General features: G+C 38.1%; 1 protein-coding gene across 1 annotated transcript in view; it reads left to right on the top strand.

Annotated features, from left to right (window-relative positions):
• Positions 1 to 15,959, top strand: part of ARHGEF10 (Rho guanine nucleotide exchange factor 10) — a gene marked incomplete at its 3' end in the record, with an annotated part of 115,553 nt that extends 99,594 nt beyond the window's left edge. The window contains exons 27-29 of the mRNA XM_084285218.1: positions 5,097 to 5,271; positions 13,322 to 13,444; positions 15,445 to 15,959. Coding sequence (XP_084141344.1) covers positions 5,097 to 5,271; positions 13,322 to 13,444; positions 15,445 to 15,959 — 813 coding nt within the window. The remainder of the gene's footprint in view (positions 1 to 5,096; positions 5,272 to 13,321; positions 13,445 to 15,444) is intronic.
• Between the last annotated feature and the right edge of the window lie 1,797 nt (positions 15,960 to 17,756).

The following is a 17,756-nucleotide window of genomic DNA, read 5'->3' as shown; positions in this document are numbered from 1 at the left end:
TTCTGTGAAGAAGAAACTTGTTCTTAGCCTTGACCCTTGATCTGGCATTTGCATTGCTGTTTAGTATCAGCCTTGATCCTACGGAGTTCTCTGTGCACGTAGAGCCTTAAGCTCTGCAAAGGCAGTCCGTTTAAAAACAACAACAAAAAAGCCAGAGAATGTAACGGAATAAAGTCGAGAATTGAATGGCATTCCATCCTGTTCTGTTTCGTCTTGTTTTTAAAACTTGGCTAACTATTTATGAGCTGCTCTAGTTTTAACAATGTATAAGTAGAATAAACCAAAATATTTAGCTGAATAAACTAAACAAATGAAAATCCCTATACCTGAGTGTGTGTTGCCCAACTACTGTATCTTCTTTAAAGAAGTAAAAACAATTTCTTTCACCTTGTGGACAATGATACCCATTATGCATCTCTCATTAACCTTGAACTAATGTGGTTCAGTTCTTGGCACAGCTGTATGGTACAAGTGGGCAACCCCTCAAAAGAAACATTTCAGCTATGCCCCGTGCTGTTGAAACAATAGTTAGCTATGTCAGCCTCCACTGCAGGACAGACTCGCTGTGGCATCCAGTGTGTTCTGAAGCTCTGATGTTGCCATAGAGTTAGGAGAAGACTGCCTGAGGGGGGAAAAAAAAAACGACTGAATAGAAGTCAGAGACTAATGTATTTATGAAAAGTGAAAAAGTAAAATGGAGTTCAATTATTTTAATAACAAAGGGAATGAGACATTTTTGTCCTCGCATATCTGGATTTCCTGTAATGTGTAAAAAAAGAACTTGAGGAAAAAGGACGGCTCTTGGATTTCAGATAGATGTGTAATTGAAACAGATGTCAACATTATCCTCTATACAAAAACTTGTGCTTTGTAAAAGAATATACAGGTTTGGGTATGTTCCTGCTCCATCTCAGAAGGCCCTTTGAATGAGAAGAATAGTTCTTTTTATATACTTCTTGTGGTGTTGACAATATTACAGTTTTCCTTTAAATGTGTCTGTTTCAACAGACAGCTGTACCAACTGCAGGGCAGACAAAGTGGGAGTATAATGAGTTAGCTGGTAAAAATGGAATGTGACAAAAATGCCTGTGCAAGTTGTTTACAGTTGCACTCACAGAATTGTCCTCTGTGGTCAGAAAACCAGAGATAATTAATTTTTACAATCAGCTTCAGTTTTCTTCGTATTTCAAGCCATTCAAATTGCTAAAATTCACTTCAGTGGCCTTGGATCTGTCCCTGAGAAGTTTTTAAGTCAATTGGTTACCGTCAAGGCTGAGAGAACTGGAGTTGTTGAGTCTAGAGAAGAGAAGGCTCCAGGGTAACCTTATAGCAGCCTACTAGTACCTAAGGGGGGCCTACAAGAAAGCTGAAGAGAGACTCTTTGTCATGCAGTGATAGGACAAGAGGTAATGGCTTTAAACTAAAAGGGGAGATTCAGGTTGGATGTTAGGAAGAAATTCTTTACTCTGAGGGTAGTGAGACACTGGCATAGGTTGCCCAGAGAAGTTGTGGATGCCCCATCCATGGAAGTGCCAAGGCCAGTCAGGATGGGGCTTTGAGCAGCCTCATCTAGTGGGAGGTGTTCCTGCCCATGTCAGGGGGGTCGTAACTAGGTGATCTTTAAGGTCCCTTTCCACCCAAACGATTCTGTGATCAGTGTGTGTATGAGTCTATAAACAAAAGTGCATAGAATATCCCAAGTTGTAAGGGGCCTACAAGGATCACTGAGTCCAACTCTTGACTCCACACAGGACCACCCAAAGTTCATACTCTGATCTCCAAACACTTGGTGAACTCTTGTAGGTTTGGTGTCGTGACCACTGCCCTGGGGAGCTTGTCCCAGTGTCCAACCACCCTCTTGGTGCAGAATCTTTTCCTCACCCCCAGCCTGACCCTCCCCTGTCCCAGCTCCATGCCATTCCCTCGGGTCCTGTCGTTGTCCCCAGAGAGCAGAGCTCAGAGCCTGCCCCTCCGCTCCCCTCGTGAGGGAGCTGCAGGCCGCCATGAGGCCTCCCCTCAGCCTGCTCTGCTCTGGGCTGAACAAACCAAGGAACCTCGACTGCTCCTTGTACATCTTGCCCTCTAGACTCTTCACCATCTTTGTTGCCCTTCTTTTGACACTCTATGATAATTTTATGTCCTTTCTATACTGTGGTGCCCCAAACTGCACATAGTACTCAAGGTGAGTCCACACCAACACAGAACAGAGCAGGACAGTCACTTCCCTCAACTGGCTGGCAGTACTGTGCCTGATGCACCCCAGGGTATGGATGTCTTTCTGGCTGCCAGGACACGGTGATGGCTCATATTCAACTTGCCATCAACCAGAATCCCTAGATCCCTTTCCATGGGGCTGCTCTTGAGCCTCTCATCACCCATTATGTATAGCCAGAGTTGCCTGTGTCCAGGTGCAGAAGCTGGCACTTGTGCCTATTAAATTTCATATGGTTGGTGATTGCCCAACCCTCTGATTTGTCAAGATCTTTAAGCAAGGCCTCTCCATCCTCAAAGGAGTCAACAGCTCCTCCTAATTTAGTGTCATCTGCAAACTTTGTGAGCATTTGGCTGTTGTGTCCAGATCATTTTTGAAAACATTAAAGAGAACTGACCCTTAAATGGAACCCTGTAGGATCACACTAGTGACTGGCTTCAAGCCTGGTGTAACCAAACTTACTACAGCTCTTTGAGCCTGACCTGTCAGCCAATTGTTCACCCATCACATTATGTTTTTGTCTAGCTGTAAGCTCAGCATTTTGTCCAGAAGGATACTGTGAGAGACAGTACTGAAAGCTTTGCTGAAATACAAAAAGATTACCTCTGCTGGCTTCCCTTGGTCAACTAGATGGGTAAAACTATTTTTACAAAGGGCTGTCTGCAATAAAACATTTACATGCATTATGATATATCGTGAAATCTAGTCATAAGATCTGTTTCTGGCTTCAGAAAATGTTGTTCATGGGTAACTTCCGTTGAATCAATTGCATGATCACAGAATGGTTTGGATTGGAAGGGACCTTAAAGATCACCTAGATCCGACCCCCCTGCCATGGGTTGGGCACCTGCCACTAGATCAGGGTGCTCAAAGCTATGTTATGTGATTAAAAAAAAATAAAAAATGAGTGGAGATTGAGGAAAGCGATGAATATAAATGTACCTGTCAGAGGTGCTTACCTTGCATTCTGCAGTGTTGTTATTAGAAGAGTCAAAAAGTAATGTAACAATGCTCTCTAAATCTGAACTACTGCCTAACAGCTGGAGAGAAACTTCTCTATTCATTTTTTTAAAAATTAACATTTAAAGAATAGCATAAACAAATTCAAAAATAAATAAATAATTCCCATTATTTTTAAGCAGCCAATTTCTCAGTGGAAAGTACTAATTTATGGATTTTATTTGTACTGGTAAGTAATAAAATTAAAAAGGGCCTCTAAGTAAAATATCAGAAGTTAGGCTTTGTGAAAGCTTGAAGTTCTATTCTTCGTCTGTGGTCTTCATCTATTCATTGAATTTAGATGAAGAAATTGAACTATATAACCCAAATACATTCAAAACATAATCATCTTAAATTTGTAATTTAGATTTGCATGCAAAATGACCAAGATATAACTTTTAATTATAACACAGAGAAAACTGAAGTATGCTTTCATATGGAGTAACAAGGTACTTTTGCATTTTATCTGCAAATATAATATGTACTGTGAATATTAATGAAGATATTTACTTACATATCCTTCAGGTAGGGATTTGTATACAAGGAACAATTTACCATTTATTTAATCACAGAAGTTTTGTTTATCAGACTAGCTCTCTGTATTTGATATAGCTAGTGCAATATTAAAAGGCTCTGTTTAACTTTATAGACAGTTTACTGACAAGACAAAAAAAAAGAAACAAAAAATCTTTACTTCTTGTAAACGATTAAAGATCTTCACTACAACTTTATTTAATGTGTTATACTTTCATGTGTTATACAAACATGTAAAGGGGTGTCAGCCTTCTTGGAGCCACGTAGAAGTCGTAACTGTGAAATCACCAGATCAAGGAAAAAAATCTGGCACTAGATCCTGAAAGTCTGGCATTACTACTTTCTTCAGAAGGAGCATTTTAATCTTTCTAACAAGAAGCATCAGTATTTTGAAGGTCAGGGGTACAAAATAGCTAATACTTCTAAATATTATCTTCTTCTACTACTACTAAATTCAGAAATGTCTGAATCAAAAAGGTGCTTTCTTGGGTATGGTGATTGTGTGATGATACAGTTCTCAGTCCTTGGGGAAGCAAGAAGGGCAGTCAGTAGAACTGCTACTCTGGGTTTCTGTAGAGCTACTTTTGGTCTATTTAGGGACCTGGTTGATGGGATCTCTTGGTAGGCAGTTCTAGAAGATAAATCCAGGACGGCTGGATGTTCTTCAAGAATGAAATCTTGAAGGCACGGGAGCAGGCCATCCCTATGTACTGAAAGACAAGCTAACAGGGAAGATGAACAGCTTGGCTGAACAGAGAACTTCTGGAATTCAGGAATAAAAACAGAGTTTACGACCTTTGGAACAAGGGGCAGGCAGCTCAGGTGGACTACAGCAATGTGAGGTTATGCAGGGAGGAAATTAGAAGGGCCAAAGCCCAGACAGAGTTTAACTTCACCACTGCAGTAAAAAACAGTAAAAAAAAAAATGTTTTTTGAGTGCATAAACAAGAAAAGGAGGACTAAGGAGAATCTGCATCCTTTATTGGATCTGAGGGGAATCATAGTGACAAGATAAGAGGAAAAACCCAAGATACTTAATGACTTTTTTGCCTCAGTCTTTATTGCTTCAACTAATTCTTCTCAGGGTATCCAACTTGCTGAGCTAGAAGACAGAAGCATGGAGCAGAATGAAGCCTTTAAAATCCAAGGGGAAATAGTTAGCAACCTACTACACCGCTTGAATATCCATCTAAGTTATGGTGAAGTTACTCTATCTGTAGTTAGAACTTTGGTTCAAAAGCTGAGAATCTTTCCATACCAATGATGATGTATTTTCAAAAAAAAAAAAAAGTAACAGGAAAAATTAATAGATCTTATGCATAAGATTATATTTATCTTGTTTTTCTTACAGAGCCATTTTGAAGCTCATCAAGAGGAAGGCATGGTAATCTCTCACATGGCTGTTGCTGGAGTGGGAGTCTGGATTGCCTTCACATCTGGATCTACGCTTCGGCTGTTCCACACGGAGACACTGAAACACCTCCAGGATATTAACATTGCCACACCTGTTCACAACATGTTGCCAGGTAGTTGAATCACACTGTATGATAAAACATTTTTGTTTTGTCTCTGTCAGTGTTATTTTCCAGAGTGTTATAGATAAGGCCAGAATCAGAACATCAGTCTCAGGCTTTGATAACTGTCTTGTGATTATTTACTTTAGTCAGTCGCAGTCTGTTGCCTTCCCAAAAGAATCATGTGTGCATTGAGCTTGTTGAGTAGCAATTTTCCTCCTTAAAGGCTATAAATTATATAGATAAGCAGGCAGAGTATTCTGTTTTGTCCTTTCTTTTTTTTTTTTGTGACTACAAAACATGAGGGCAGTGCAGTCTACCAAGAAAATGTGTTTGCTTTGCAAAATTTAGTATTTGCTTCTGGAACTTGATATCAAAGTACACTATGGAGTCAATTAGCCTAGGATCCAAACCACCAAGGCAATTACTTAATTTTAGTTACATCAGTATTCCCAGTGAAGTCAGCTGAACCACTCACATTCTTCCATTTAAGAGTTTGTTCCATGTTTTGCTGTTTGGAGCTGTAGTTTGCTGAATTAAAAGGTTAGTGTTATAGGCAAAAGTGGAACCTGTTGGTGTTGGGTTGACATTTAGCAGATCTTTAAGTGTTCTAAGACAGAAGCTTTTTAATCATCCCAAAATCATCATTGTCATAGGCAGTTGCATTGGCCTGTATCGAATTTGCACTGGCCTGTATCGAAGTGAGTGGCTCTCTAATAACTAGGGAAGTACTTACGTGAGATAAACCTGTTTCTGGCACTTTTATTTCAATTGCCATGCACAGGTGTTATTACAGACTGATGTAGGCTAATGTGAATATGGACTGTGTAGTGCTGGAGGGCAAATGCTTTGGGATGTCTTTTGGCTTACTCTGTACTAAGCAGATGCACATCATGTAGGGGATGTTAGAATGTTAGGAGAAGACAGAGACAGAAGAATGATACTGGCATGGCTGACCATGAGTTGTCCGTGAGGGGACAAACATTCCTTCTGTATGTCCCTGTTTATAAACTGTAATGGACTAAGCTACTGCAATTTTTATTGGAATGTGTGTGCCAGCTTCATTGCTTTGCTTTTAGTAGACATCAGATCTTCCAGCACTGACATTATATTTATATTCTTAGGAGAATGAGGTATAAATCTTGCATCAAAATGTTTTAGTTCTTCAGTCTTAGTCTTACCATGTTTTCTTTAAGAGCATGTTAGCTTTGCAATAAAGCTGTGTTTTAAATTGTGTCCATTTACAGTGTTCTAGCCTGGGTGTTTTTCACATGTGTTGTTTGACTGTAGCACCAACAATGAACAACAGCAAATGTCCCGCCTTTAAATAGTTTTAAATAGGTTGCATAATTTAATTCATCAGCCTTATGCAAAGAAATCAAGATTAGATTTTTAAAAAGATAACTTCCAAGATGTTCTCTTGTTTATAGGGGGGATAAAAAGGAAGTAGGGCCTCCCTTACACATCTTTTCTGCATATAAAAATCTTCAAACAAATTTAGCTTTAATGTTCATTGCCATGGTAATAAAACTGCTGATGTAACATGATATTTTTTCTTTTTCTGTAAAAGAGTTTTAGCTAATTATATCTCCTTGGTGTCATTCTTACTCATTTTAGATTCTTGGTGTTTTTTCTTTTCCTTTTCTGTCTCTTCACAAAATGTGCTTCGGTGAATGGAAATGGAAATTTATTTCAGGAGTAGAACATTATTACAGCAAGTGTTCCAAGGGAAGACTCCATTCTATAAATGAAATGAATTTCAATTATTTAGCAGCAGGTCTTGGGCCTTTTTATATGATACCAATAATACTGCAACAACAAAGGCTAAAAGATGGAGGAGTAGGAGGTTTACATAATAAACAGCAGTAAAAACTTTTGGAACAAGAAGAAGACAAAGAATAAATCAAACTCTGTATAGTATATGCTGAGATTAAAAAAGAAGAAAAAAACTGAAACAGGAGGAGGAGTGAAGCTGCTTCGTAGTTAGAATTGTGCATTGTGCCTTTTCTGAGGATTTTTAGGGACTGAAAAGTTAGGAACTAACGTTTGGAAGGGTAAGTGTGCTACAGGACATCATTTAGTTTTAAAAGAAACAACTCTTAGTTTTCTGTAATCCAACAGGAGTTCTTTAATATGCAAAAAGAACAGATGAATAAAAATTCAATTTGTATTAAAATGAGACAGAAGAAATTGATGTAAAAATATTTCTAAGGTTCTTAAGAAAAAAGGAGAGTGCAAGATCGTGAAATAACTCCCAAGAACCTGGCCTACATTTGCCAAGTTTGTAGTAGGAGCAATGATATGTAATATTTGCCTAATAGGCTACCTGAAGAAGTTATCTGCATCTTCATTTAAAGCAATGTAAATGAGAGGAGCATAACTACATTAACTTAATGAAATTATAATTTTTCTGTTATTACACAGTAAAAGTAAAAGAAAAATTTACCGTCACTGTTTTAAGAATGGTCACTGTGAATTACAAGGCTATTTTTAAAGGATAGCTGTAGCAGTCAGTTAAGACAGAGGAGTAGGAGGTTCTCGTAACCTCAGTATGCAGTTCTCATAACAGTAGATTTCCCCATTTTGGGGAGAAGACAGCTTTAAACATGACTGCTTTCTCTCCTTGTTTTAAAGGACGTGCCTCTTTTACTTTGAAAAAGATAACTCAGCAGCCAACTGGGTAGGACAGAATAATGAAGTGTAAGTGAAATGTAACAGGAAATTATTGTCATTACAATTCGGCCAAGTTGAGTAATGTAGAAAAGCAAACAGACACACACAACGTGAACCAAAAGTAATTTTTTTTCTAAATCAACTGTTTTATCATGGTTCATTTGTGGGGATTTCTTACACCTTTTGTTTACAAAAGTCTGGCTAAGGAAAGACAGCTTGACTGGGAAAATGCCCCCAAGTCAATAGATCAGATTATGATAATGTTCATGTCATACATGTCAGCTAAATGGCTTAAAAAAGACCACAGTGAATCTGCTGAGACATCTGAGCAGGTATTAAACAACTACTGTATCCCAGAACATCCTCTATCAACCATGTCCATAGTAGTCCATATACACCAAGGGATATAAGTAACAACCCTGGTATGAGTTCAAGACAGTGCCTTTCTGGAGTTATAGGAAGCTTGTATGTAGGAACACAGGACTGAAAAGTAAATCTGGGTTGCTGAAGCAGCTATGGGGTATATGTTTACTACATAATGCTCCACAGACCCTTTACTTCATACATCATCAAAAATACAAGCCATAAAATACTTCCTAATAGTATGTAACAAGCTTATGTTCTATTAAAACAGCAGCAACAACAACAACAAAAACACACCAGAAAGCACAAATTCATTGTGAAAAACAAACAAACAAAAAACCACAAGATAATTGTTGAGTTGGAGAAGATCATCATCATTATAGGTCACACAACAGTACAGTACAGTGAGGTTGATTTTAAGTGGCACAAGCTGTCTGTTAGCTGGAGAGGAGACAAGCTGAGTAAAAGAAACAAATCTATTAACATTTGAAGTCAAATAGAAACACCTTGCTAATGAAATCTGCTTCATCTAGTAGAGCAAGTTTATGCTTAGTATTTATGATCAGTGGTTGAAATCTCAGCAAAGGCAACTTTTCACCCACCTTCCTCACTGTTCACATAGCCTGGTTATTAAATCAATCAATCAATTGTACAGAGCATGGGTATGCAGTCCATTTGTTATTAGTAGTCTTGTTTTTCACCCTTGTATAAAATATTTCATTATTCAAAAGTGTCCTCCAGCGTGTCTTTTAAAGAGATGGCTGTGACCTTGATAGATGTAATTTCATTGCTCATGGAGATGATGAAGGGTTACCTGTTTAACAAAGAGGTGAATTCTGTTGATGTTGCTGTGTTCTGTATATATCCATATATCCTCTCATGGCACATGTTTGTTTCCTGGAAACAGATGGAAAGGGCAAAGAGAAAAATATATCATTTCCTCTCTGCAGAAAACAAACTATACTTTGAGACTTATAGCTTTATTTTGATCCCATCCCACCAGGTGCCACACCATAAAACGTGGTTGCTTTATGATTTCACTGCTGAGAAATGATTAAACGATGGGTGAAAATTTGAGGTCAGCCCATTAGATTTGTGCAGTGTGCTTTTTAGACAATTTTTTTATATAACAGGAAGAGCAAGTTCATGTAAGAGGATAATGCACCATTATGTCCTTGCAAATACCTAGAGCTGAATTCAGATCTCTGTGGAAACCCATGAGGATTTATGTGGTTGTTGAGACTGGGTCAGAAGTTGAGACCTGAGAAAGATTGAACACAGAGCAGAAACATAATAAAACTATTTGTCTGTGTGTTAACTTAATTGTTGGCTTCAGCTCTTGGTAAAGTCAAGATCTTGGTAAGATTATTTCATGAGTTTAACAATTGCATCATTGCACTGGGACAGAGTGAAATAAAAGTTTTCATATAAAGATAACAATACTTGGTTTTGGCATTGCTGTTTATGATTTTCCCTTGTTAACCTGTTGATTTCTGTGCTTACTGCTTAAAAGTTCCTGGAGAATTGGTTTTATATTTTTTTCTCTCAATTTGAAATCTATCAAAGTAAGTCACAAAATAACATTGAAAGATATGAGTTAATCCTTGGGTAACAGTTAAAGTGGTATTTAAAATTAATATCTATTTTAATAGTTTGTTTATATATATATATATTATTTTTTTTGCTGCTATTATGTGCTATTTCAAAGGATTTTTTCAGATGCAGATGTTTCCTGCTCTTCCCAGATTTCAAAGCACATGTTACTCCTTTTGACCTCACTAGAGATGTTTCGTGCTTGAGGCTGTGCTCGGTGTTTAAGATTCCAGGTTGCTGGCTGTAATTTGCTCTTTTCACCTATGGAAACAGTAATGCACATTACCGGTTCTCACTGGTAACAATTACTCATTGGAAGTTGCTTCAGGGCTGGTGTATAAAATCATGCATATTGTTTTATATTTTAAACAGTCAAAAAAGCATTAAAGATCGATTGTTAAAAATGTGAGCATCTTGCTTCTGCAAGGGGTCTGACAGGCAAAAGCACACCTGGTGTTTTTTACAATTTAAAAATAAAATATAATTGTACTTAATTATTTCTGTCTGTACTTTGTAAAACAAGCTGTAGGCAAAATGCAGTGAGGTTAAGCTAACCTGCAGTTACCTTGCAGTTGCTGTGACACAGGTTGTGGGAGATCATTGAATATTATATGTAACTTGAGCAGGTTTGAGCTTTAAATCACAAAACTCGAGGCTTGATTTTTGACAAATCCAATATATGGAGGGTATTTTTTGACCTGTTATAAAGGTAAATGCAAAATTTACATTAGCAAATGATTGAGGACAGCCGAATGGTTATCACCTCTTACATGGACAGCTTTGAAAACAGCACAAGCAGTCTTTTGTTTTTATTGTGGGGCTTTCAGTGTTTTTCTCTCACTCTCAGGGCTGCCATCTGTGTCATCACTCTAGGCTTTGAAGTGGTTTTCGATACTGTGTGGTTGCCTTACTGCCCCTCACCCTCTGACTCGAGAGGTAGAAATCTGTCTCCCCGTAGGGCTCTCCATCGAGCCAGTGGTGAAGGAATGTTTCTATGTACTTTGTTTTGGAAACTAAATTAATCTCATTCATTAAAAAAAAGGGGGCTTCAAAAGGCTTGTAATTTGTCTATAGACATAACCCGTTTATGCTTACCTACCTGAAGAGGGATGATGCCATCATACCGCATAAATACCTACAGTTTATGGAAAAATACAGGTGTCTCTGCTCTGGTCTGTTATCAGTAGGCAAAAATTACATTAATCTCCCTTACACTGAGTCTGGTTTGCCTGTGATGTTACTTGCTGAGGGATCTCCCTGTCCTCACCTCAACCCACGAGCTTTTTTCATCGTATTTTCTTCCCCTGTTCCTTTGAGGATGGAGAGAGAGAGAGTGGTGTGGTGGAGCTGAGCTACCTACCGGTGGGAAGCTGGTCTCTGAAAACCTGCATGAGTAGATGGAGCCTCTTCAACTTCTTCATGCTTGCTGCACCTGCCGAGGGTGACCTAATTGCCTGTAGGGTATTTTAGAATGTGTTTTCTAAGCCGAGGTTCCAGATCTGGCCCTGCAGCTGACGTGTGCCTTTGACAACACACCATTGCTGGATAAATATTTTGGTTTTGTAAAGTTCTGTCAGGAAAGACTTGGACTGTGGTCCACCTGCTGCTTTCCAGATGAGTGTTTTAACCTTTGGGCTGCAGTCAAGCTGCTCTTCCCTGCTTTCCTACCGGGTCTGTGATTCGTATGTTCTTGGCTGTAAATTGGGTCAGCTTCAAGGGAAGAGATGGAAAATGCATCAATTTGTGATACACCGTAATTAAGGTACTTTTCCAAAGTGTGGAACATATAGGTTCATCACAGTTACATCAGATGTAGTATCCAAGTTCCTTGCTTACTGATGAAGGTGATTAACAACTTGAGAGCTATCATAGAGATGGGAATGACTGCTTCCCTAGCATGTAAAGTTAATTGTAAATCCAAAAATGTGTAAGCTTTGAACCTTGATGACTTTAGCAGAGTTTGAATACTCCTCAGAGTAAACTTGGGTCATGCCAGAAGTTTGGGCTGGCAGTATTTCCATTTATGTAACTTGTGAAGATCATTTTGAAAATCCATCTACACTGAATCAAACATATTTAGTACTCACTATAAGCAAGAAATGACCTTGTTTTCATAAGAAAAAAATCAATCCACAAGGACTTGTCCAGCCAAATTTTCATAATCTTCGAGGATGGAGGCTCCACAGCCTTTTTGAGTGGCCTGTTCTAGTGTTCGGCCATCTTCATGGTGAAGGAGCTTCTCCCTACATTTAATATCAATATTCCATGTCCCAGATTTGGTCCATGGTGTCTTTTCCTGTCAGTGTGCACATCTAAATGTCTGACTCTGTCTTCTGTGTACTGTCCCATTAGACAGGTGTTGTTTTTAATCCCTTCATGCTCATTATTTGCTTCAGTTTCCTTATCATCTTGGTGGCTTTCTGTTGGACTTACGCCAGTATGCCCATGTCACTCTTGTATGGGGGAACCCAAATGTGGATAGAGTACTTCTGATAATATTTCACAAAATAAAAGCTAGGAGAAAAAAGTAATTGTGAACAGGTTTGAGTCTCAAGTATGGCGTGTTGTAGTAGTAATACATTATTGAACATTGGGAAGTGGAATGCCTTTCAGTTTGTTTTGGTTTTGTTTGTTTATTTGTTTGTTTTGTTCTAATTGAGAATACACACAGTATATTTGCAAAACCATACTTGGGCCCCTCACTACAAGAAGGGCGTCAAGGCCTTAGAGCATGTCCAGAGCAGGGCTGTGAAGCTGGTGAAGGGTCTGGAACACAAGTCCTGTGAGGAGCGGCTGGGGGAGCTGGGGTTGTTTAGTCTGGGGAAGAGGAGGCTCAGGGGAGGCTCATTGCTCTCTACAACTGCCTGAAAGGAAGGTGTGGGGAGCTGGGAGTCGGCCTCTTCTCACAGATGATAGTACTACAGAGTCCTACGGTGATAGGACTAGAGGGAATGTCCTCAAGTTGCGCCAGGGGAGGTTCAGGTTGGAAATGAGGAGACCTTTCTTCTCAGAAAGAGCAGTCAGGCATTGGGACGGGTTGCCCAGGGAGGTAGTGGAGTCACCGTCCCTGGGGGTGTTCAAAGAAAGGTTGGACGTGGTGCTTAGGGACATGGGTTAGTGGGTGACATTGGTAGTAGGGTGATGGTTGGACCAGATGATCTTGAAAGTCCTTTCCAACCCTAATGATTCTGTGATTCTGTCTACTTTTAGATACTGTGCTTTAGAGATTTAGGACAGACTATATAAGAAGTTCAATTGTATTTAAATTGCCACGTAGCAACAAAAGTTTAATACCTCAACCCAGCAAAATGTGTGCCTTTTTGATGAGTGCTTTGCTGAATGAGACTGTACAGCTGATTGTGTGTTTGAGGTTACTTTGATCTAGGCAAAGATCATCACCCTGAAATAATGCAGTGCTTCCTACACCTCACAGGGCAGCAGCGTGTTTCTGTGACCAGCCTTCTGGTGTGCCATGGGTTATTACTGGTTGGAACAAATCTGGGTATAATAGTAGCATTGCCAGTGCCACGCCTGCAGGGGATTCCCAAAGTAACTGGTGAGTGAAATTTCTCAAATGGATTGAGTAGAATGGTGTTATACTGAACGTTTATTTTTTCTTTTTATTTTTTTTTTTTCTGTCAGTAGTTCAAATTACATGTATTGTTCAAATACTTATCAGAGCTTTGTGATGAAATTGTATTTGTCACTCTTCCTCAGCTTCACCATATATACAGATATTCTAGATTTCTCTCAGTTGTTTGAGTCAGGACAAATGTTTTTATTTAGGGAATACGAATGTGATAGGCATTAATCCTGTCAGAGTACAGTAAAAATACAAGAAGAAGAAGAGGGTGCATGCAAACAATCTTTCTTCCAGATTTAGGGAAAGCATTAAGTTTAGAGACATAGGTACTGAAAATGTAGTATGTTGTTCGATTATTCGGTAAATTGGTTTTGTACCCTTTTATTCCAAAACTGGAGACTTGGTATATGTGAGAACATTTTGGTTTTTGGACAATGATCAGTATTTTTGCATTGAGAGATGCTTTCGTGAGTTAGTTTCACATTGCCCTGTTTGAAATATATCTGAATGCTGCTGTGTCATTTTGCAAGTATTTAAGCTGCTAGCAGAACCAACATTTGTTTAAGTATGTTGTATTCCAATTAAACACCCCTTTGCCATTCTGCATTTTGGTTTCAGAATTCTGCCAGAGCTGCTGAGCTGTGGAGGGAAGCTGGCAGATTTTATGAAGCAAGCTATTTGTAACTTCCTTCAGGGGTAGAAAAAAAAAAAAAAAAGCTTATGTAACTTTTCAAAATGAAAACGTAATCCTCTGTGTTCAGCAAGATACGCAGCAATAATCCAGTATGACAACAGATGAATGTTTCTTAAAAGATAGGGAAGCAATATTAGAAATATAAAGAAAAAAAAAAAGCAAAAAAAAACATAGTTGTCAAGTCAAAAAAGCATCTCATTTTATTCTCTCATTTTCTCTTTTGATGTGTTTTATGTCATCTGCATATTCTTGCATTTATTTTGGGTCAAGACTTGTCAGATTTCACAGGTCTAGGCATTACATTTTTGTAGTCTTCGGATATAGTGTTTGGAATTTGAACCAAAAATGTCTGACTTTTTCCAGTTGTGCTTCCAGTAGTGATAATTCATCTTAATATCATTGCACTTGCTGTAAAAGCAGATTTTTTTTTTATTATAACCTGAAAAGTATTAGGGAGCTAGGGATGGACAGAGTGATTTATAGAGTTGTTTTTTAGCCTAATTCTTTTTTATATTTTAGCTGATTTTGTATAATATGTGTGTATATATATATGTATAAACCGTAAAAGCCGCATACACTGATGTTGGTTGAGCTTCTGAATTTAGCACTATGCAATTTCTTTTTCATACATTCTAATGATTTGCACAGTGTAAATTCTCTTTGTACTACCAGCATCCCACTGTTTAAATATCTTAAAAAAATAATTGAAATTGTTCAGCCATTTCCTTATGAATCTGCCATGGTAACTAGAAAAGCTTTCAGAAGGATGAGCTTTAGTTCCTGCTTTATAGTGTGGAGAGCTCTATTACAATAAAACAGATGTTCGTATGCTATTCTAGAAAGGTACAGAGTTGCAGTAGATTAATTGAAAACCACATATTTTCTTTGTGGATTACTGGAGAAAACTCACAATGTTATATTTGTGTCAATGCCAAAAAAAAAAAAAAAAAGAAAGAAGTAGAAAGTTTCTGTACTCACGCTGTTGTGAATGCAGCAGAAGTCAATTTGAATTCATACTGTCACATTTCAGCTGGTTTATTATCACAGTCCTAAAACACCCTTATGGCACAATAGATGATTTTTTCTTTCTACATTTTTTGTGTAAATTGTGTACATACAAGGCAACAGACAAGCTACAGACAGACTGGAAGCATATAATAGAATTTTAAGAGTTATGCATTCCTGAGCAAATTTAATGAACTACTTATAGCAGAGTGCTATGTGTTCTATTAATTTATTTATATTTAATCCTGTAATTGTCTTTTTCTTTTGGCTCCAGGAAGAGGAATGGTGTCATATCATGCACACAATGGGCCAGTCAAGTTTCTTGTAATGGCTACGTCTATAAACAAGAAAAACAAAAACAAGTTGAGGAACAGCCTGCCTCCTGGCTCAGAATCTAAAGACGATGACCAAAAGAATGTTCTGCACAATGACAGACCAGGCTCTTCCCTGAGTAACAACCCTGATACTTCAGTTTGGCTGGGAGGTTCAGCAGGATCCATTGCACAAAAAAGTGACTTGTCTTCATCTTCAGGATCCCTTACTTTGTCTCATGGATCAAGTTCCCTAGAGCATAGACCAGAGGACAGTAACATTTATGAGCTTTTGAAGGATCAAAATTTCTCACTTAAAAGTAAAAGACAGAAATCCAAGAAAATGAAAGCAATTTCAGTGTTAGTCATTTCTGGTGGCCAAGGACACAGAAGAGTGAACAAGAAGACCAAGCAGCAACGACAAGATGAATTAGTATCTTCAGTGATGGTCTGGCAGATCCCACTATTAAATATCTGAGCGAACAAAATCTAAAATACTTCCTACTATGAAACAAAGTCTGGTATTTTTTACAGCAAATGCCAGCCTAGGACCCAAACCAATAGACCTTATATACATGAGAGCAGTTTCAGTAGGGCTGGATCACAGATACAAGGCAGAGTCTTCACATATTTAGAACATCCTACAGTGTTAAGAGTATTGGAAAAAAATTAGCTGTTGATTCTGTCTTTGATACTTAGAACAGAAGGGATTTGTTAGACACTTTTAAAGACTTTAGAACCCTTATTTATATTTGCATTTATAAATATCATTATGTTCTATAGCACTTAGGGAAGGCAAGGAACATGTACTCTGTCGCATGCCGTTTTCGGTTATGTAAATCAGTGGTTGTTCCCTTTTCCAAAGTGACATATTGCATGGACTGTAGATTTTAACAAAATAGCAAATATTTTTAAACAATAAATATTCTAATGCAAGCTAATATTAATTTGGTAACTACCATCATAGTTTTTAACATCATTCCATATGCCAGACTTTGGTCTGAACAAAAGCAGTTATTGTAATTGACACTTGTTTATTTCAACATAAAAAAATAGATAATTTTTATTTCTAATGCTCAGTATTATTAAAAAAAAAGTTGCAGTATAAAAAGTGCATTAATTTTCTCAGTAGGTGCACTGTGTCTGTCACATAGATAAAGTTCTAAGGATGTTATGGCATAGGGCAAATAGAAAATACAGATGTAGAACAGCTGTGCATTGTAGTGCTGGTAACACATTCCCTCCTGGCAGCTTGGTATCAAAGCTAGACATGGACTGTGCCGTTTTTAATTAGGTGTGCCTAACGAGTATATAAATAATGAGAAACACACTAACATTGCAGTACGTATAGGAAGCGCACATAATCATTGTGGGCATTTGCCTTGCATCCGTTGATTTTTGCTACATCCTCAGGCAAACACCTATCAAATAGTGTCACTGCACAACTGCAGACAGCTGAGATACGGTCCTATCTTTTCACCCAGAGATTCAGCCAAACACGGTTTTGTAAGTGGATATTGTGGAAACAGTGTTCACCGTTTCTTTGCGTTCATTCACTCAGTGAGGAAAGGTGTTGCTTTGGTGCTGTTAGAGGGCTGAAATCTAAACAGAGACCTAATTAATCGTCTTTTCTTCATGAATCAAAATATTTCCAAAGGGAATGTTGAATTTGGGGATTACTACTGACATTGCTTTTTGCACTAGTTGTGCATGTGAAATACAAGACAAAGCCTTCCGCTCAGAAAGACATTGCAAAAAATGGTGACGAGACACATCATTCAATCAAAATGCATTTAATGTGTGTTGAGTGAAGGAACTGGGAACATCCTTTTCCCTTGTCAATAGACTGAAAGACATGGAGAAATTAGGACTCTCAAGTTTCATTTGGATATGTTGAGAACTCAAATACTGTCCATTGGTTCAATAAAATATAAATTAAATGTGTCCAAAGCAGAAAGTCTGCCAGATGTTTGCATTGACTAAAGTCAAGTGCAAGTTTTGGCTGCTTCAGCACTCTTCTTATCCCACTAAGGGGATGGATTTCCCTAAAATTATTATTTCTGCTACTTTTAATACAGACTCCTTGATTCCACCACGTTTTGTTTCAGTCTGCATAATTTTAATCAGCTTTAGCCATAATTAGTGTTTCCTTGCACGTTATATTTCAACGTAAACAGTACCAGAGACTGGATTAGTTTGTTCAATATAAGATAGTTTTGTTTTGTTTTTGTTTTTCTTAAATAGCAGCAGCATTTTAAGCGTTCCTGAAATTTCT

This window comes from Netta rufina (genome assembly GCF_964035555.1).
Source record: "Netta rufina genome assembly, chromosome: 3".
Classification (NCBI taxonomy): domain Eukaryota; kingdom Metazoa; phylum Chordata; class Aves; order Anseriformes; family Anatidae; genus Netta; species Netta rufina.
Note: the sequence above shows the minus strand (reverse complement) of the source record. Positions and strands in the feature narration are given on the sequence as shown.